The 21795-nt window shown below is 38.6% G+C and overlaps 1 protein-coding gene across 4 annotated transcripts in view; it reads right to left on the reverse strand.

The window, feature by feature from the left end:
* Positions 1-389: 389 nt before the first annotated feature.
* arih1 (ariadne ubiquitin-conjugating enzyme E2 binding protein homolog 1 (Drosophila)) overlaps positions 390-21795 on the reverse strand; it is a 24436-nt gene continuing 3030 nt past the window's right edge. The window contains exons 2-15 of one of the 4 annotated variants that reach the window (XM_046038305.1): positions 21264-21397; positions 13864-13931; positions 13600-13747; positions 10045-10137; positions 9891-9946; positions 9057-9123; positions 8809-8915; positions 8621-8663; positions 8443-8514; positions 8085-8215; positions 7769-7826; positions 4681-4941; positions 2307-2419; positions 390-2226 (exon numbers count right to left, since the gene is read on the reverse strand). In XM_046038305.1, the coding sequence (XP_045894261.1) occupies positions 2142-2226; positions 2307-2419; positions 4681-4941; positions 7769-7826; positions 8085-8215; positions 8443-8514; positions 8621-8663; positions 8809-8915; positions 9057-9123; positions 9891-9946; positions 10045-10137; positions 13600-13747; positions 13864-13931; positions 21264-21397 (1436 nt within the window). In that variant the 3' untranslated portion in view covers positions 390-2141. Of the gene's footprint in view, positions 2227-2306; positions 2420-4680; positions 4942-7768; positions 7827-8084; positions 8216-8442; positions 8515-8620; positions 8664-8808; positions 8916-9056; positions 9124-9890; positions 9947-10044; positions 10138-13599; positions 13748-13863; positions 13932-21263; positions 21735-21795 lie in introns of those variants that run through there. The other 3 variants (XM_046038306.1, XM_046038303.1, XM_046038304.1) reach the window with 3 other exon arrangements.

A 21795-nucleotide genomic window follows, 5' to 3' on the forward strand; every position in this document is an offset into this window, starting at 1 on the left:
ATCACAGCTATAGCCGTTACCTGCAAACCATCTTAGAGAAAATAGCCCATCTTTTGTTATTATCCGTTCAACTTGTGTCATCATTGGTTTGTGACTTGAGAGACAAAATGAATTCAAAAGTGACATCATACAAACAACCACCTGATCTTTATCATACATTCTGCAAGTAAAAGTGGTGCAAAAAAGCTAACATTTTTTGCCTAAAATCAAAATTATTCAATGACAGTTACCAAATTAATTCCACGCAATTCTGGAAGACACAGCTCTGCAAAGGTATGTAGTACCCTAGATCGCAAAATACATAGCGCAGAAATGCATCATGGATGTTTGGGTAACTCATATGATTGAGACCAAACCTACTCTAATGACTCACACAGTACTCCCAAAAATGAGATTTCTCATGACATTTATTCAAATAAACAATACAGTTTATAATTTGCTAGGATAAAATAATAAGTCTGAACACATAAGAAGCATTTGGGAGAGAATTCCCCAAAGATCTGAAAACGGGTTAAAGGATGTGTTTTAATGAAAGCTGACACTTTGGTGTCATCGTCTGACTTGCATCAGTGCCTGTATATTCATGTTCCCTCCAGCAAATCTTGTGAAGACTGCCATATTGCAGAGACATGAACAAGCATTTACAAGCAGAGAGCTTGACAACCAGAGCAACCACCACATTGAACAATGCAAAACCTGGAGGGGCACCGACATTTCAATGTTGAATCCTCAACCCATGTGCGAAAAATACAGTCTTTAATGCAAAAGCATAACAGCGTTATAAAACAGTCCTACAACCTTTAGAGGTTTGCCCTATATTCGTCATCTGCCTAAGGATCACGCATGTCCATCTTTGTAGCTTGGTTTAAAGCATTGTTCTGTCTCACTGCAAGGCAAGAGATCTCTTCAAGAGATCTCTTCAAAGAGTGATGCAAATGCCTGACCCTGTTTGACAGTGATCCATCCCAATTAGCAGCACTACAAAGCTGTGCTGTCTGTACATTCTATTACCCTCATTCAATCCCCAAGGTGCAAGCTGAGCTTTACGAGGGCTACCTCAAGCCATGTTGGGAAAGAGAGAGAAAAAAAAAAAAAAAAAGAGTGAATGTCACTCAGTTTGGCTCTTGCAAATAATTAGTAATGTTCTTAAATTCTTAAACACCTCTAAAAACAACTAAGAGGGTACGGCAAAAGGTTAGAATCGAGGGACACAGGGCCGGTGCTTTCTACCTTACCTCTGAACTTGTAAAACCTTTTCTGCTCTTAGTTTTCTTACTCCGCTGTGCACTTTCACTGACTCCTTTATCTGACCACTTGGCAACTAAGAGAAATTCTTTCTATCAGTCCCCATTTAGTTACGAATCAGGTGTAACCTGTGCACTGCTCTGAAGAGACTGAGGATGATAGGGTGAATGCTTTATTGCCAAAGACTTCCATACTCCCTACACACTCTGGAGGGAGACTTCTACATGGCAAAAGTACAGCTTTTTCAATATTGGTAAAGAATAAATATTTGAAAATTTCAAAAGTTTGCAAACACGTGCCACTCTTGCTCTTTAACTTCCATGCATATGGACTATTTACAAATTGAAAAATACAGACTTGCTATTTTGCTCTTTTGATGTTTTTTCTTCATCCCCCTCCCCCCCTGAAATGTCTTTGCCCCTTTGCAATCAGCCTATCAACATTCAGCCACCCAGACACGGATCTCGCCACATACTGCAGACATGGCCATGACAATTAAAGCTGTGTTGAAAACATTTTCACACTAATGGGAAAACAAAAGTCAAAATCAAAACAGAAAAGATTCACAAGCAAAAAAAACCAGGAAAATAAGATAGTTCAGGGGAGGTGTTACAATACAAGCCAAAAGGATGTATTTGTTTAAGATGGGTTTTCTGCTTTCTCAAGACTCCACTCTGTTGCTAACAATACTGTAGTACACTTTCTTTTTATTACTCTACCTTTTATTTAAATATAATTTACTTTGAAGATTTTGTTAAACAAATCCAGGAAAAATGATGCAAAAGTGGTTGGTTTGCCAAAGGTGTGGCGGCAGAAGGCCCGTGCTGCCCTGTTAAATTGCATCAGCGCTCTAGTTTGTCAAGATACTCAAGAGTCCGTTGCATTGGGACGTGTCCTCAATCTTCAATGTACTCCCACAGGTCCTTCTCATAGCCTTCATGCACGTGCTGTAGCAGCACTCTTCGCCTGCTCTCACAGTATCTGTAGACAAAAAAATTGTTAAGAGTCCAAGAACACAGACGTTAACAGTGTCAGGTGATTTCATTTCTTCCTTCACTGACCTGTACTTATCTTGTACTTTCTGCTTGATGTCCTGCAAGGAATCCTGGGAGATATCCCGCTCCAGGTAGCCAGACAGCACCTCTGTGGCATTTTCCAGGTCTGCCTGGTTGTTCTGATTAACCAAACAATTGATAAATAAAGTTATTCTACGCCACAGCATAACTACAATACACAATACAAATGTCGGTTATCCGTGATCCCCTAAACTTTGGAGTGTTCCGCTTAAGTACCAGCTCAGATCACAGAAAGTTTGGGCTGATTTCCTCACATTCACCCCTCCTAACAATCAGGTGATTAGTTTGGTCTAGGGTCTTTGTCAGTGAACTAGTTCTGCTGCCAAACACAGAAAATGTGGCCAGAAATGCGAAAGCTAAAGGTGGTGCATGGTCCCTCTGGTAAGATAATCTAATGTTATATACTACGATATTTTAGGTTTCTAATCTTGTGTTTGACAAAATGAGTGTTTTTGTGTGATAATATCACAATTGTTAAGCAGTGGCTTAATGCATAGAGATTTACCCCCCCCCCCCTTTCAAATACAAAGGTTCCCACAGACATCTGTAGAACATGATATTAGTTCACTGCAATACGTACATCTAAGAACATGACTGCCACATATTCTGACAAATAATATTACTTTCATTAGACGAAACTAAACAAAATTTATTTGTCAACGACCTTTCTTCCCCTGACTAAAACGGATGATGATGACATGGCGACAATGTACTTAAACACTGACTTTGATCTTAACATGCCATATTTTTGACGAAAAATGACAACACTAAAATGTAATTCATAAAATAAAAATGTTAATAAAATCTCCTTTTTGCCAGTATAATGAGGAGACAAAATATTACATGCCATATTTTCTCCCTCTAAATTTTCAGCGTTCATTCAGCGGTATTTCTTTTCTTCCTGTGCTTTGAATGCTGGCCTACCATTTTATTTAAATGTGAGATGAGTGAAATAAAAACTAAAATGATAAATATCTCTATTTTGGTTAGGGTAGATCAATCAAAATCATACTAATGAGTTAGAAAAGAATAAAATGATGGTTAATGACTGAAACTAAACTGAAATACTTTCGACTTTCTTTTGACTAAAATACCCAGACTTTTAGTCAACTAAAACTTGATTTAAAAAAAAATAAACAGTATACAGTGGACCAAATATGACTAAAACTAAAAAGGACATTTGACACAGGACTAAGACTAAGACCAAATCTTAAAATGGCTCACAAAACTAACACTACTGAGAAAGATAAATACTTTAAATTGGGATGTAAATATTACTGGGACCACTAGAGAAAATTGCAGATGAACATTTAATATCCAGGAATTCACATCAACTACACTGCAAGAATGGGCCCCTGTGAACTTAAAAGTATTTGATTTGATTTTACAGCTCACTGTGTAAATTACATTGGCCTTTATGTTAATGTTGAACAGGGCACCTTAAATATGCTTTAATGTGATACGTAATTTTCTTTAATAATATAATTATTAGAACTCTTAAAATACATTGCTTGTAAAAAGTGAAAAAATGATTATATTATGATAATAAATACACAAATAATAGCCAAAAAGTGTTTTTCCAGGACATTTTTATGTCAGTGAAGTTGACCTTTGACCCTTTAGATAAAATAGGTAATCACTTACTCATGGTAGGAATTGTTCTCTCTGTAAATAATGATCCAACGAATATTATATGTTATATGAAAAGTGCAATGAGATCCTGTTAAACATCTACGTGACATTGTGTCAATATTAAATCTTCAATTCTTGAGTTGTGGCCAAAAACATGATTTGTGAGGTCACAGTGACCTTTGATCACTCTAATTCTTATCAGTTCAATAGACGTTTATGCCAAATTTGAAGACATTCCTTCGAGGTGTTCCTGTGATATTGCATTCACCTGGATGGAATGGACAGACTTACTGCAAACGTACCGACATCCCGACAACAATCAATAAATCAAATGCTCACACAACAATGAAAACAAATCTATTATCTGTGGCTGTTGCAGGAGTGTCGTGCGTTTTGACTGGCCTATCTGCCTGTCTACCTTAGTGGTGTGCATCTTCACTGGTCTCACGATTCGATTTGATATCACGATGCATCACCTCAAGGGTGGGAATTTTTAGGCATCTCATGATTATGAGGGCTACAATGATTTTTTCAGTTTGATACTTTCAAAATCTAGCCGTCTCTTGCTAGTTTCTCCAATGTTACCTACCCTAGCTTTAACACCAACTGTTTTGCAAATGCTATTTCTAAATAAAATCTCAATTCTAAACGAGCTCAAACTTTTTATGTCATGCACGAGCTGTTCTCATTTATGCCATTTGAGCAAACAATTTCCCTTTTATCATACCTCAAAAATAATGGACTGGTTGTTCTTCTTGAGGTAGAAGGCAAAGACGTAAGTGAACATGAGTGTGGAGCGGCACTGGCACAGCACATCCACGGCCTTCTTCAGAAACTGCACCTCAATCCAGGACATGTTGTGCTGCTGCATCTCCTCCATCTTCTGCTTTACCTGAGCATAGAGCTTGTGCTCAAAGCGCAGGCTCTGCATGTGGTTCATGTAGCGGTTGCAGTAGAACAGGTACCTCTGCAAGGCTGCCCTGGAGCGCTGCACACACAGAATGAAAATGGCTGTAACTCAAGCATGCTCAACTTGACTTGTACTAGACAATAAACTCACTGGGTACTGGATCATCAACAACATATAAAGAAATATCTATATTGTATTGTGCAAGCATTTCATGCAAGACACTAGGGCTGAACGATTAATTGTTTTAAAATTTAAATTGCAAAATTGAATTTGAAAGAATGCGATTAGCTAATCGTGAAGACCGTGATTAAAATGTAGGTTAATTATACAGAGAATCTGACCAGTCAGTCATGCAGTTAAAAATTCATTCCACTTGCTAACAAATCACAAACTCCCTACGCCTCCTGTTACAGTCGGTCTCACCAATCAGAGCGGGCACAGGGCATGTATATTTTACAACAAACGAAACTAAAAGAAAACGTGAGATAATGGCGTCAGACAAACAGACACAGGTAGCAGCTGTGCCATGATTATTTCTAGTGTCAACTCTGAAGTGTTTCAGCAGGGGAGTGTTTAGCCTGCTCTACATTGTTGGTGTGTTGTTAATTTGTCATTCTATGTGCTTCAACTACCAATAACTCGTTAAGCTCCGCTCTCTGCATGGCTACATCCACAAGGAGCATTTCAGTGTGTTTGCCTGCCTGATTTTGCTGACTTGTTCAGATTGTTAATTTGTCAGTTGTCCTTGCTTTTTGTGCTTCTACAATGGTGAAGTAGGCTACTTAGTTAAATTGTTTCTTTTTTGTCTGTTTTAACTGCATTTATTGTTGATTTATGATCGGGAGTGTGCACAGGGTGTTTTATTTAGAAAATCGACCAGATTCTCTGCCGTTCTGTGTCTGACTGTGTTCATCTGCTCTGTGCTGCTTGACACATGTTCCGTCAAACACTGACTGGCAGTGAATACTGAACTTTAGTTAAAAACGCAAATCAAATCGTAATCGCAATATCTGGCAGAAAAATCACAATTACATTTTTTTACCCAATTCGTTCAGCCCTACAAGACACAAGTTCTTTAGTATGCAACGACCAACCATATTTGTTGCCAGACGTTTAATAGACATTTTTTTTTAAATCAGGAAAATGCAGCAGCATTCCCTGTATTGTTTCCAAACTTCTTACAGCGTACAGCCGGCTTACATGAGGACAGGTCGCTTGTTTGACAAGTTGGAGCGGATTACATTCTTGTAAAATTTAGTAGATATTTTTGTTGCGGCTAAAGGTATTTGTCGCTTGTTAAAGGTATTTAAGTTATACACATTTCTTCAGTCACCCAGTGCAGTGGGATGGAAACTAGGAATTAGAAATGGCATTTACACCTGTGGCAAATATGGCTAAATTTTGAACATTGAAGAAGGGAATCTTGACTGAAAAGTGGATAGGGATGGATTTTATAGATGCAGACACAGTATGCTTAACGACACCAATATTGTTATTGATACTACTCGCAAAAAAATAAAAGACATTACATTAAAAAATGTGAAAAGATTTGATAGTAATTTTATTACTTTTTCTTTCCTGGGAAATGAGTGATCCTGCACACAAAATAGCTGTTAGCTGTTGTTATTATAAAGATGGCAATTATAAAGACAAAAAATATGGGTGAAAGGATGGATTAGCACACGCAGGTAGCGTGTGATTGTCTGAGCTACAGAGAGAGCTGAAGGTGAGTTAAAACATGCAGCTCCCCGACACCCAGTTAAATCTTGACTGTGAGGTTACAACTCACGGCCCAAAAAGGAGAACAACAAACGCACCTGTGTACATTTTCAGCTGAGGACTGCGGCTTACTTTGGCTAGCCTTCAACTCAACAAATCAATCATGATTTCAGTTAAAATGCTAAAGTTGCTGTTACCTTGTCTGTGGTCCGCTGGCAGAACACCAGGCCTTTCTGATCAGATGCTGTCATGCTGTTGCCAAGGCGACATAAGTTTCGTTTTACGGTGGACAGACGGTAACATTACAGAGTTGTTGTTTTCTTTAGCTTGAAATAACCCCATACTTTGGACACTTTCTTCTTTGTCCCTTGCTATTTTCTCTCTCTTCCTCCACTTTCCAAACAGCTCCATTATAATCACGTCGTGTTCACTGCGTAAGCGCGACATAAATAAATGTCCCTGGGAAACACTGTGCTATATAATTATATGGATTAAACGAAGCATTGATGCAAAGAATGTGTTGATGTATTTTATTAATCGATTTTATCGATGAATCGTTTCAGCCCTAACTGACGTCTACTGGATTATTAAGGAACATAAATTAGAAGTGTTTGAAACCGATGCCAACTGTGTGCTGAATTAATATCCACAACTTATTTTTATAACAACAACAAGTGTTACCTTGACTTGATGAGGTTGAGACAGTCACATTTTTAGTTTGGCATCCCATCAGCTTCAGACCCAGGAGACTGCACTGAGGATGTACGCGCAGCAGCAGCTCAAGCAGTCAAACATGCTGCACTGCTTTAGATTTATAGAATGTTTTGTGTGTGTTTCATAAGGTTGCTGATGTTACCCCCTTTTACACGCGACTATGAGCCCACCCTTTTGAATGTTTTACCCCCGTCAGCCATGACTGGACAGCACATAATGTAAACTCGCAGTTACGCAACATCAAATGTACGCCTGCCACTTCATTATTATTAGGGCATAGTTAGGAATTTGAAAATGCCAGCTGTGTTAGAATTAATTAATGATACATAAATACAGATAGCAGGGCCGTTTGTCCAGAAGCTAATCAATATTTCAGTACTGAGGATTCATGAACCGGAACCAATCTAGTATCGATACCCATTCCTAAAAACAGATGCAAACGGTTTTAAAATGTAGGATTACAATCCATTACCTCTTGAGCATCTCTGGCTGCCTTGGCATCATCTTCATTGTAGCGATTGCAGTTGTACCTGAAATGTCACAGCGTCCAGAATACCATAACACACATCTCTACTATTTGACAATATTTTATGTTTTATGCTTTTTCATAAAGATGTCAGATCTGTATTTAGACATGAAATGGCATTAAAATTTGCACCTGATATTTAAATTAACAAATTAATCTTAATAATAGATTTTAATGAAATTAAGACCTACTTGGAATATATTCCAACATGGCCCTAGCAGTGACGCCACCATCATTTACTTTATAAGCCATTTGTTCTTACCAGGCTGAACCGTGGGGTTCCCATGGACCCAAGCAGACCCAGCAGAACTCAGCTTTGCAGTTCTGGTTCCGACAAACCATGTGATTGCAGCCACCATCTTTCTCAATGGTCACATGGCATTTTGGACACTCCTGACAGGAGAGGAGAGTATTAATTTTTTTCTCTGCTCAAGTGCTTTACAAAAACATCCACAATTGAAATGTCTTTGTGGTTACCAAAACCAAACAAGAGTACAATTTCTTTTCTGTTGTTGTACTGACTTTTGGGTGTAAAGACTCTCTGGGTGATGTACTTTATTTAAACGGAAGTTGAAGAACAGAGAGACGAGAGCAAAACTAAGTTCACTTTGATTCCATACCTTAGTATTCGCCGCAATCCAGTTTGAAGTTTCACTGTCATCATCACATTTCTTAATCCATTTTCTCAGCCACTGCAAAATAATTAAAGAGTAAGAAATAAACATGTTGACAAAGAAAGATGCTTGAAGAATAGGTTCATATTTCTGTAAAGTGATAAAATGTTCCTGATTGGCTTACCTTACATTTGACAGGATCATGCCAATTCTCTCCACAGTTGAAGCTGCACCAACAGGAGGCATCAAGTCAAATTCACATAATGCTGAATAAATACTATTAAATTTACAGTGTCAAAATTCAATTCCTGTTGCTGTCAGTTCACAATAGCCTAATACATTGTTTTGTTTTTTTTAAACAGGCTCTCTTACCAGAACTGACGGCCACACTTGCACCTCACTGGCTTGGCATCTGGGTACTGGACTTTGACAACATGATGGCAGTCTGGTGCAGGGCACCACTTTAACAGTCGATTGCACTAAAGGAGTATTGAGTGTATATATAGTTTCATGGAGGCCAAAGTACAAAGAAGTTCCCTGCTTTTTAAGTAGTGCATACAGGATACAGCTCAACATCATATTTCAACATACTGTAAGGAGAACAAAATCTCATGTCTTACCTCTACAAAACTATTTGTAATTAAATGCTGGTACTTCAACTTCACTTTTGAATCTGTTATGAGGCGCCTATAGGAGAAATCAAATCATTTATTAGCCTTCATTATATAAAATTGGTGACTTTGGTATAAGCTTCCTTCCTTAATATTCAGATAGATACTTTTCTAGCAACAATGCAGGAATAAAACACATTCCATAATTACAAAACTAAGAGTGCAGGGTACTAACCAAGAGGTAGAAAAAGCATTTCATGAAATGAAATACTGACATGAGAAGCATATGTTTCTGTGTGTGTTGCACCTAAACTGATCAGTGAAAACACTTTAAAGGTCTCTTGCTAGCTGGTCAGATCAGAATGTAGGTTAAGACAATTACTGTCAGCTCAATAGCGGATACAAGAGATTAGTGTCCATGCTTTCAATATGGAGGTAGTGGTGTAACTAGAGGGTCCTGCGAACTTCCTTTTAGAAGGCAAAATGTCCTTTTAAAATGCTGATTTTTGAGCAATTATATTTATTTTCTTTTGATTTAATAATTATTTCTGTATTAACTTTGCTATTTGAACTGTATGACTAAAATTGCATCTTGTATGGGCTTTATTGTGTTTTTGACTTTTGGCAAAGTTGGCAACAATTGCAATATTTAAGATTGAAGATGTAATAATGTTGTGAGAAAAATGAAATATCTGTTGTACACTGCTGAAAATAAAAACATGGACATTTTTTTGATTCCTGCTCTTTTCATTACCAGAATGGGTCAGTCTCATTTACATATTCTGATCACTGCTGACCAATATGCAGCAAGACATCAAAACATAAGCACAAACAGATACTCACATGACTGTGTTGTCATCAACCAAAATGTCACAACTATGAGCGGGACAAGAAATGGTCTGAAAAGACAACACAGAAGGCAAATCATTAGTCAGACAGCTATAATAAGACACAGGGATCAGTGACTAGTACCCTAAAAATAATCTTAGTGGGTTACCTGTCCCATTCCTTCTTCTATGATTTTGGTGGTCAGGTAATCTCCCCAGCACTGCATGCAGAACTTGTGTCCACACTCTAGGCCTGTAAAATACTGTAGGATAGAAGCATCTAGTAAACCAACAAGACCTCTCACAATTACTAGCATATGCGCTTCTGGTAACCAGGCAAGTCAAGACTTTGAGTTTGGAAAAATATAATAATCCATATTTGACTAAACAATAACCAACATTAAATTTTGTGCTACAAACCCTATCATAGGAAAATTCTAGACTAAAATAGTCTGGACTATACTTTGTTTTTTCAGATTTCAGAGAATAATGTAATATCATAGCTGAAACACTAAACCAACTGGCCATGATGATATGCATTTGTCCTGTTAAGACAATATTCTCTTATCATAGGAATGGGGCTCTACACACTGCAGTCAGCCAATTTGTAGATATAATAAAGTTATTTCTGTTGGTAAATGTTGTAAAAACATAAAAAGGTCCAAAGGGGTAAAATGTCTATTTTATCTGCAACCATCCCTGGAATGTCATTGTGCTGTGAAATGAAAACAGAAAATCTTTAACCCAAGCCCTTACCCTTCCATAATATATCAATATCATGTTTGCTAAAACGCTTCCGCCAACTGCAAGCTGCTGTGTACAGTTACTACGGCCACACTATGATGTTTGACTGGGTTGATATTAAGAGTGTGATAGCCAGAGGAAGATAACTGTTTACATCCAAATTGTTCCCGGATGATTCGTTTACTACGACACAAAGCACTGCGTTGTTCAAAGTAACTATGCCCTTCAATACATGATGGCTATGAATAGATCAACGTGGTCTGCTAAGATGTCAAGGTATGTTACAATTACACTTGCTCCACCAGTCTGTACATACAGTACTGTATGTAACCATTTATTATTAGGCCACATCCACATAAATCAACCCACTGATTCAAATTTTAAAATCAACTCTGAGTTTAGGGAAAATATGTATCAGTGAGTAGCTCTTGGAAGAGAACAGCTGCAACTGGTAAACACAAATTTTTAATTTCCAATTGAAAAGGAACGGCATTGCTCCTAAACAGCTGTTGCAGTATTAGCTGTGTTTGATTTCTGATATGTCCAAGTGAACAGGACACAGAAGTAGGTCTGGGCGATATATAGAATCTATTCAATATATTCGAAATGTTAATTAATGTGCAATATAGCAGATAACCATATTGTCATATTTGAGTTTCATTGTGCCCGCTGGTCACTGCTGAGGGGTAGTTACGTTCCTTTAGTCTGCCATAAAGTATGTACACTAACCAGCCACTTTATTAAACACACCTGTTCAATTGCTTGTTAACACAAATATCTAATCATGTAAAAGTGGACAAGACAACTTGCTGAAGTTCAAACCGAGCATCACAATGGGAAAGAAAGGGGATTTAAGTGACTTTGAATGTGGCATGGTTGTTGGTGCCTGACGGGCTGGTCTGAGTATTTCAGAAACTGCTGATCTACTGGGATTTTCACACACAACCAACTCCAGGGTTTACAGAGAATGGTCCGAAAAAGAGAAAATATCCAGTGAGCGACAGTTGTGTGGATGAAAATGCTTGTTGATGTCAGAGGAGAATGGGCAGACTGGTTCGATATGACAGAAAGGCAACGGTAACTCAAATAACCACTCGTTACAACCAACAAGGTATGCAGAAAACCATCTCTGAACGCACAACACCTTGAATCTTGAAGCAGAAGGGCTACAGCAACATAAGTCCACACCGGGTGCCACTCCCGTTAGCTAAGAATAGAAAACTGAGGCAACAATTTGCAGAGGTTTACCAAAATAGAGGATTGAAAAAAACTGTCTGTTGTCTAGGGCTGCAACGATTAGTCGACGTAATTGACAACTTCTACTATAAAAATTTGTTGACATGAAATTTCATTTTCGACGCATTGTTACAGAGAGGCTGTTCAAGGGAGAGACAGCAATCTTCTTAAGAACATTTCTGGCTGTTTATTTCTAACTGCAATGCACTACAAGAAGTGCTGGGGACAGTATCAATTCCACTGTCTGTCTGTCTCAAATGTCTTCGGGGTTGAAAAACTCCACAAGCACCCGCGAGGTTCGTAGTGTCAGCCTGCCGGCCGGCCAATCACACCCACAGCACGCCCTGGTCCCAGTTACTTAGACCACTGTAGCAGCAATAAGAGCAGCAGAGACAGAGGAAAGGCAGTGTTTCCTATAGGCTACGTTCATTTATTTGCCCGCCACATACTGATTTGTTTTTTTTTGTTTTTTTTACTAGGCCTATTTAAAATCTTCGTGCAGCACATCCTCTCGCTCGTCTCTCTCCCTCATGAACACCGTACAGCTTTAAAAAAAAAGTTATTAGTAATGAGTAATGGTTTAATGTACATCAAGGAACATCTGGCTCGTGATGTAGCCTACAGAACATTCTCCACTTATAAAACTTATAAGCACTTTGGAAAAATAAACTACAAAAGTATTATGAAAGGGGACTGTTGCTTGATTATTCTAAATAGACATTACACTGTTAGTGTACAGTTGTGGTTATAGTAGTCGCTTTTAATTTAATTTTATATAGTTCCAAAGCAAAAAATCTTTGTTAAAAAGTTATGTTTTAAAGTTAGTATAAATCAGTTAATTATAGGGGTAGCCTACGCTGTCTTGTCTTCTTCCCTGGTTTCCCCCTGGCATTGATACTGGTGTTCATTCTGAATAGTAAACCTAGTTGGTTGAGGTTGGTGGTGTAATGGTGTGGGGATATTTTCTCGGCACACTTTGGGCCCCTTAATACCACTTGAGCATCGTTTAAACGCGACAGCCTACCTGAGTACTGTTGCTGACCATGCCCATCCCTTTATGACCACAGCGTACCATCCTGATGGCTACTTCCAGCAGGATAACACACCATGTCACAAAGCTCAAATCATCTCAAACTGGTTTCTTGAAAATGACAATGAATTCACTGTACTCCAGTGGCCTCCACAGTCACCAGATCTCAATCCAACAGATCACCTTTGGGATGTGGTGGACCGGGAGATTTGCATCATGGATGTGCAGCCGACAAATCTGTCATGATGCTATCAAGTCAATATGGACCAAAGTCTCTGAGAAATGTTTCCAACACCTTGTTGAAAGTATGCAACAAAGAATTAAGGCAGTTCGGAAAGCAAAAGGGGGACCAACCCTGTACTAGCAAGGTGTACCTAATAAAGTGGCCAGTGAATGTAGAAGATGCTGTAGTAATGTTACATAAACAGGCACTTCTTAATTTTTTTGTGGCAGCAAACACAACACACAGCCTTTCAGTAACTATTTTACTGCAACCAGAGCTCATCCACACACTTCATGGCTGACTAAAGTAAAGTAACGTAACTAGCCGTCACACACCGGGAAAGACTCACTTGAACAACAAACTGCAAGACTTTCACACACACAGGTTACCCGCAAAGACAATTGACATGGTGACACCACTTAACACTACAACTTAGACCTGAACACACATGCAGCTGGTGCAACACAATGTGGGTGTCACTATGGGACTCACAGAGTTGGGGAAGTTCAGATAGCAGATCTGACATGGCATGTCCTGTGCCGATGATCTAGTGTTGATTGGAGGACGGATTCGAGGCTTCTTACTGGGGTTAATGACATGACACTCAGAGAAAAGCTTGTCCAGATTACCATCAAAATACCTGTATAAATTGAGACAAGAAAAGAGATATCACAGATGTTAAGAGATGAGCTCTCAGCTACCATACTTGTTATCTGGCAAGTTAAAGGTGGCAAAAAAACTTCACAGATTACTTACCTTTCCATAAGCTTTTCTTTATCCCAGTTGAAGTGACTGAGAAGGATGCGTGTTATTGTTGCAGGATTCTAGAGGAAGGAGAAATGGCTGGTCAGAAAAACCCCCTGAATTTTACATTTAACTACAGCCAATTTTCAATCTTCACTTCAAAAGCTTAGAATTAAGGGTAAATATGACACAAACAGCTCATTAATGGGCATTTCCCAATTATACTTTAAGCTCTTTGGGGAACAACAGGTATGTTCATGGTCCGGGTTTTCAGATATGTATTAAGCCTAGAAATAGAACAGAATGGTAATTTTAAAATGACTAACTGAAAGTAAATTAATTTTAAAATCGATAAACATAGTTGTAGATTCAATAGATGTCCCTTATATTACAATTTACTATCCACCACATATGTTAGTGGGCATGGACAAAAAAAAAAAAAAAAACAACAAAACACCTTCCATTACATTAAAATCCAATTAAATACCACCACAAACTACAGTCACAGAAGTAACACAAAGTTAAGGAAAGTGGAAAATGATTCACAAAGGTTGTATTTACTGCAGGGCTCTTCTACCAGATCGCATCACATTGAAGAAGAGTTCTGTTCACGGTAGTTGCTTGATAGTAGGGCTGAACGATTTGGAGGAAAAAAAAAAAATCTAATTGCGAATTTTCTGCCAAATATTGCGATTACGATTCGATTTGCACTTTTTAAGTGAAGTTTTGATAAAGCTCAATATTCATTACCAGTCTATTTTTGACTGAAGCCACGTCAAGCAGCACAGAGCAGATGAACGAGGCAGAAAGTCAGACACAGAACGGCATAGAGAATTCGGTCAATTTTCAAAATAATCTTTTGCAGATTCCCGATCATTGAAAGATCAACAATACATCAACAATAAACAAGACAAAAAAGAAACAATTTAACCACGTAGCTTACTTAACCATGGTAGAAGTATAAAAATCAAGGACAACTGAACAAATAAGCAAAATCTGAACAAGTCAGCAAAATCAAAATTCTGTTATCCGTAGTTGAAGCACACAAAATGACAAATTAACAACGTCAACAACGTAGTGCAGCTAAACGCTCCGTTGCTGAAACATTTCAGTACGAGTTGACGCCGGACAAAACTGTGGCACAGCCGCTGCCTGTGTTGGTTTGGCTGGCACCATGAACGCATTTTCCTCCAGTTTCATTTGTTGTAAAATGTACACGCCATGTGCCCGCTCTGATTGGTGAGTGGGATTATAACAGGAGGCACATGGCGCTTTGATTGGTGAGCAGGTCTTTCACACAAGGACGACAACGTAATTAATTTGTAAATGCATGACTGTTTAAAACTGGTCAGATGCGCTGTATAATTAACCTACATTTTAATCACTGTCTTCATGATTAGCTAATCGCGTTCTTTCAAATCACAATTTTGATTTGAAAATGATTAATCGTTCAGCCTTACTTGGTAATAGGCACATATGGCGAGCACTACTTTCTGATTGAAATACAAGTTTTTGCTGTGTCTGTAGACTTTTCACAGGCAAAATGTTAATGTTAAAAATGTTAAGATCCAATAAACTGGAACACTAGATACAAGAAACACCCCAGTTCACCGGTGCCTTTGAGTGGACAGGTGATACAGTGATTCAAACAAAATGTGGTGCTTTACTTTTGTCACAAAACTCTGCCATTTTACTGGTACAGGTCAAACTCAGTTGTGTTCTGTGTGTGATCTGACTATCCTGTTTTCAGATTAAAAGGGCATCAAAACCAAATAGTAACCTGTCCACAAAAAAGCATTAAATTTAATTCTATAACATACCTTTCAAATCAGTCCTATTTCTATCTTAATCTAAGCTCCGTCTGTGCAAATTAACAGTTAAATTTGCATTTTTATTTGTAAAGTGGATTCTCCAATGTTCACGTTAGGACAGCTACATAGAAGGGCACCATACTGTTCAGCACAGCAATATCGGTGACAGTATGGAAAATTCAGATGTGTCACAAACAGTGCTATTATACTGATTTTCTCAGCAAAAGTAATTTGACAGATTACTTATGCACATTATGTATGTGTGTGTGTGTGTGTGTGTGTGTGTGTGTGTGTGTGTGTGTGTATTTATATAAATACAAAAGAATCCAACCAAAAAGGTAGGCAGGTAGGTAGAAAGGAATGTGAGCACAGTAGAGCTGTGCTCACATTCTGCTTTCAATAATCATTCGAGCAACTCCAAGCACTTCTGCTGCCTCCTAAAACCTGGCACAGCTGATGCTGCCCTGCAATTAAGTTAAAATGCAAAGTTAAATTTAGAGGTGGCACGTAAAGTCAATGGAAAGATGCAATCAAATAGAGATTGGCTATAGGTGTAGTCTTAGAAAAGGGGAAAATGTTTCGCCAGGAGCAAAAGTGCACAATTACCCATAACTGAACAATATGTTTTCCCTTTCTTAATGTACAGAAATTTAAAAAGGAATGGATCAGTTAAAATGTTTAAATCAGCCTGAGATATGCGGTCAACCCCCCACACTCACATGCCTGTGTGTATTGTTACAGAAACAATCATACCATCTGTCAGGGAAAACATACATTGGTTACTTGTGGCCAACAGACTCAAGACTGCACTCCAGCAGTGTCATTGCTTTGAATAACAGAAGACAAAAATGTGTTTTGCTTTTGCTTGCTTGTGGGAGCAGTATTGTGGAATACGAAAGAACACTGATGCTGACTGCAACCATTTAGTCATACTTATTTTTGGAGAGCGCGATACTAAATTTGTTTACAACCAGTGTGATTTGCAAATAGGGGTGCACAATATATTGACTCTAGGGGTGTAACGATTCATTATCATCATCATCATTTTCCATCTTGGGTTAATCAAAGTAGTCTAACTTGCAGGCATTACCACTCAATCATGACTGGAGTAAAATAGTCACATCACACACGCAGTTGGAAGACAAGAAAATAGTTATGTAATATTTTGTTTGTAATATTAGCAAAATGTAGGCCCACGGGTTGCGTTAACATTAAATGCAGTGTTTTTGACATACTTCACTTGGGCGGGCCGCCCACGTATATAAACAGCTGCCAAAGTATAGTAAGTAGAAACACAGAGAGATGTTATCTGGTATTACGTTACAAGATGCTGACATGTTGGAAATTTTACATTAGAGCGACAGTGAACCACTGCAGATGTCACTCAGTATCATGTTGGTTTCAATCCACATGCGGTACACTTCATAAAATGTACTGCTGATGGAGAAAGTTTCACACAGTCATTATTATATCAATACCCTACTAATTTTCACTCACACACTATGCAAGCACGGTAACACTCATCTCTTGGCTCGCCAACAGCGCAACTCCGAATCGGGAGGTGTGTAGCGAGTGTTTAATTGTCCGAGCGGCAGAAAGTGTCGGTGAATGCTAGAGGAGGAAAATATTCTGGCAGTAAATGTACTGTGTCAGTTACGGTGTGTCAGCTTCTCATGAACAAAAAAAGCATGTCTGTTTCCCCAACTGCTGGAAAAGTGAAGCCTTTTAGTGCTAGCTAACATCATCCCTCCCCTTCCGACTGTGCAGCTTAGCAGAAAAGCTTATACAGTAGGGTACGTCTTTTGGCTACTATGTAACTTAACATTAGCTACATTCATAGAAAGTAACTGGTAGCTGTATTTTATCACTACCTACTTGTCCAATGTTGAGAACATCAGGTACAAACTTAGACAACACTGGTGTATCCTACAGCTCTGTCATGTAACCTACAGACTGGTACAGCCTAAATTATTTTTCAGATGAGTCTGAAAAAGGGGTTGTTAGGAAAAGAAAGAATGATGGTGACTAGAGGAGCTGAGATTAGTAAAACAAATTAGTGATATAAACTAGTCCTTTTAAGCTAATGAGGAGACTTTTTTAATGTGCAAATAAAATACATCTCAGAAGGGCGGTGGTTTCTCATGTTGCCTATTTTTTTATATTAATGCCTATAGCATACAGATAAATGTAAAATGAAGACAAAAGAAAACATGAACAATCTTATCTATAATGATTCTGAGGTCCCACTGACAGGGTTTTCCTGTAGTTAAGGCTTAGTGGGTGATGCCCAAAACATGGTGTGCCATAAATGTAAAATCACTGTGGAGAGCATCATAATTAACAGAACAAATTACTTCCCCCAAATCTATTGTTGTAGTTCCTCCTAGGGCTGAACGATTAATCGTTTTTAAATCAAAACTGCGAGTTGAAAGAACGCCATTAGCTAACCGTGAGGGCGGCAATTAATAGGTTAATTATACAGCGCATCTGGCCCGTTAAACAGTCGTGCAGATACAGATTGATTCCGTTGTCATCCTTGTGTGACAGACCGCTCACCAATCATAAGCGACATGCGCCTCCTGTTACGGTCCTACTCACCAATCAAACGAAACTGGGTAAAAATGTGTCAATGTCGTCTACCGAACTGACACAGGCAATTAAGACCTTTTCTCCAAATCATTCAGCCCTAGTTCCTCCATAGTACACTGATCTATGGTTTATTTATTTATTTTTATCTGCTCTAGCTTTTCCAAATATTTGAGATTTTTATTGGCGATATAGTGAAAATAATGGCCCAAAATGATTTTTCATAGTAAAACATAAAATTCTATTGGGGGAGGAATCTCAAAAACCATCAACCCCCTGACCATGACTTCCAGGACCACCACCAAAACATTCAACTAAAGCTCACATAAAACTATGGGAAAACACTGAAATTTTAAGCTATTCTAATGTGCATTGCATGCTCATGGACAAAAGAGCAATGCTGCTAAGACATGTTGTGTTGGGGTTTTATATTCAGACAAACTACGCGTGCACCTTCATCCTAGGGGAAACAGTGAAGTTGATGTGCTAGCTTGCAGTGCAGCACTTGGTCCGTCTGTGTCTTGCTTGCTTGCCAGCCAGCAACTTCCAGGGCTGTGTTCTATGACTTTGTGCCCAACAAAAGGGAGTGTGAAATACAACTAATTAACTATGATAAATGCCACCGGGCAATGAAAAATATAACCACGTTGCATGTGAACATCAGCAGTATAGCTATACTGGAAGTTTAGTTACATCATATATACTATGTTAAACCTTGAAATAACTTAACAAAATGTTCAGTCTCCTTGCTGGTTGTTCTGACATAATCAGAACTGCATGTCATTAGCAGGCCGCTCGCTTCATGCCCCTTGTAAAATTTATATTTTAAAGGCTCATTATTACAGTTTTTTATTTCTTTGTAATTTAGCACAGTTAACAATGTTACTTATAAAATTATTTCTCAGTCCAGAAACTCAAAACCATTTTCTGATTCTCTGAAAAACATTTAAATGATCAAACTAATATCATAAACGTGCGATGATGAGTCGACTAGTGGCTTGAACTACTAGTCAACTAGGAAAATATTTAGTCGGGGGCAGCCCTACTTATCATATATTTAACTGTATGAACAGTAAAATGTTACTATTGTTACAAGCATTCAGGGGTCTCCCTGGAATACCTGGGTTAGATGATACATGTCAACTTCAAAGAAGTTAAGTAAAAACATATTTTGTATATTGCATGAAAATAAGGATTTTACATCCCATTTTGAAATTGGAAGGATGGTGCGACCGTAGAGTACATTCTGTTACAGTGCCATGGTTCCACTGTTTAAGCAAAGTACAGGGACTGTTCTCAGCAATTACAACGTTAGATAAGTGCATTGCCTTGATGTACTTTTTCATACACACAAGGCTTATTTTACTCCATCCTCGAGTAATTAGGGATGGGAATCACAGGCTAATTCAATCATGACACTATACTATTATAATATGGTTTTAACTTTTGTGTTTGGTGATAATGAGTGTCACGATACAAGAGAATTGGTTATGTTTAGACATCATTATTTGTGCGGTACAGTCACATGTACACACGTCGTCACCGAAATGTCAGACAGGTGAAAAGGCTGAACTGCCACAAAGCCTAACTGTTAATTAAGTGACGGGGTAATTAAATTTTATACTCATTTCAGAGGCTGTAGTTTGTGGTGCTTGTGAACTTTATTGACTTACTGAGAGGTCTTCCTAATATCTGGTGTACCCTCACTAATATAAGTGGGTTATATGAAATATTAGAAATAACTCTCAGTATATTCATGGACAATGTCCATGCAAGTTTTGCTTGTTATGGCTTTCTGTGGAATCTCTGAAAGCCTACAAAGTCTTTACAGATGACAAAAATCCATCAGTCAATTGTAACTTTACCCCTAAAGCGTCTTCAGAGGCCAGGCATAACAGTCACTCGAGACATTTATAAGAAAAGTATTCAAAACTTTAATCAAGAAAAACAAATGCAGGTCTTTACTTTAAAAAAAGTTGGTGCTGCAAAAATCTGACAGTTAAGTAGGTAATGTTAAGTTAGACTGAAATACTATTTTAGAAGAATCACCATGTCAGTTGTCTGCTGAGGAAACTGCCATGCGGGTATACGGCATCCACAGTTTTGATATTTTATTCATTTCAGTTTTAGGGCTAATTTAAAGTGATTTTGACATTCAAAACATTTTCTTTTATATAATGCAACGCTACTTCTAAAAAACTACTTATTTTCATTTTATTCTTACCAACTATAACGTTAGTTAAGTGAAAGGAAATGGAGGCCCAAGTTAACGATAAGCCGGAGGACTCTCCTGACTTTCTGATTTAATTTGATCTATAACGTCAGCTGCTGCTAGCTCTTGTTTGTGTGATAAACCCAAACTGTTTTTGAAGTCATAAGATAAGTTAGCTTGTTAATGTTAACGTAACGTCAAGTAACCTAGCATATAACTTGCTAACCAACTCGATGACCAAGCCTTTCGTGCAACATTAAAATAATGTTAAAGCTAATGTATTTTACTAGATTTGTAACGTTAAGTTTCAATCGCCTGGTTAACGAACTCCTACTGTCGTCAAGTATGAGTTGGCAGTTCTCTAGCTAACGTTATGGCCATAATTCTAACGTTAAAACTAAAGACGTTATGCTTTTCCGGTGAGGTGCTATGTTAACGGTTACAGTTGGCTAATTAGCATCTAGCTAACTTTCAAGCTAACATTAGCTTAGCAAACGTTGCTACCAACTTCTCAGTTGGGATTAGACTACTTCCTGGAGCACAATTCGTTTGGACATCTTTACTTAAATGTACATATTTAACATTGTCCACATCTATTTTAAATGATACCCACACAAAAGAAAGCTACATTTAAAAAACACTTAAGTCTTGTATAAACCTAATCACTATTGTAAAACTGCCAACTTCCAGCAAGTAAACTACTCCTACAAGGCTAATGGCTAAGCTAACGTCCATGGCCTGTTTACGCTTCACTAAAGTCTGGACCCCGGTCTTTCCTGACACTGACATACCAAAATACCTACCTGGATGACCTCGTTGACCTCCCTGATACACTCCACCATATGCTGGAGGATCTGCTCGGCAGTCAAAACCTCGAAGCGGTAGTCCTCCTCCTCTTCCTCGCCGGGGCCGTGGCCACCTCCACCAGTCTCACCGCACTCGTCTCGCTCCCCACCGGCCACCACGGGATCGACCAACTCCACCTCTCCGAGCTCCAGGGTGTCGTCCTCGGGCTCCTCTTCGGCGCTATCCTCGCTACATTCCTCCTCTTCGTCGTCGTATTCATAGTTATAGCCCTCGTCTGAGTCCATTCCTAGGGTGGTTATCAACTTGTGACAAGCACACCTAAAGGTCTACAGTGTGTGATATGATTGCGGAACAATACGAAAACCAAAATTATCCGAGGCTGTTTTTCAGCTGCAGCGAAAATAACAACAAAACGTCGCCGCTGCTAAGCCAACAAAGAGACACGGCGTCACCAACCGACGACGGCCTTACGTCAGATGGGCTGTACAAGAAAATGAGGGGGAAAAAAGGGAGGGGCGGGGGGGGGGG

The sequence above is a fragment of the Micropterus dolomieu genome, linkage group LG22 (assembly GCF_021292245.1).
Source record: "Micropterus dolomieu isolate WLL.071019.BEF.003 ecotype Adirondacks linkage group LG22, ASM2129224v1, whole genome shotgun sequence".
In the NCBI taxonomy this organism is placed as follows: Eukaryota; Metazoa; Chordata; class Actinopteri; order Centrarchiformes; family Centrarchidae; genus Micropterus; species Micropterus dolomieu.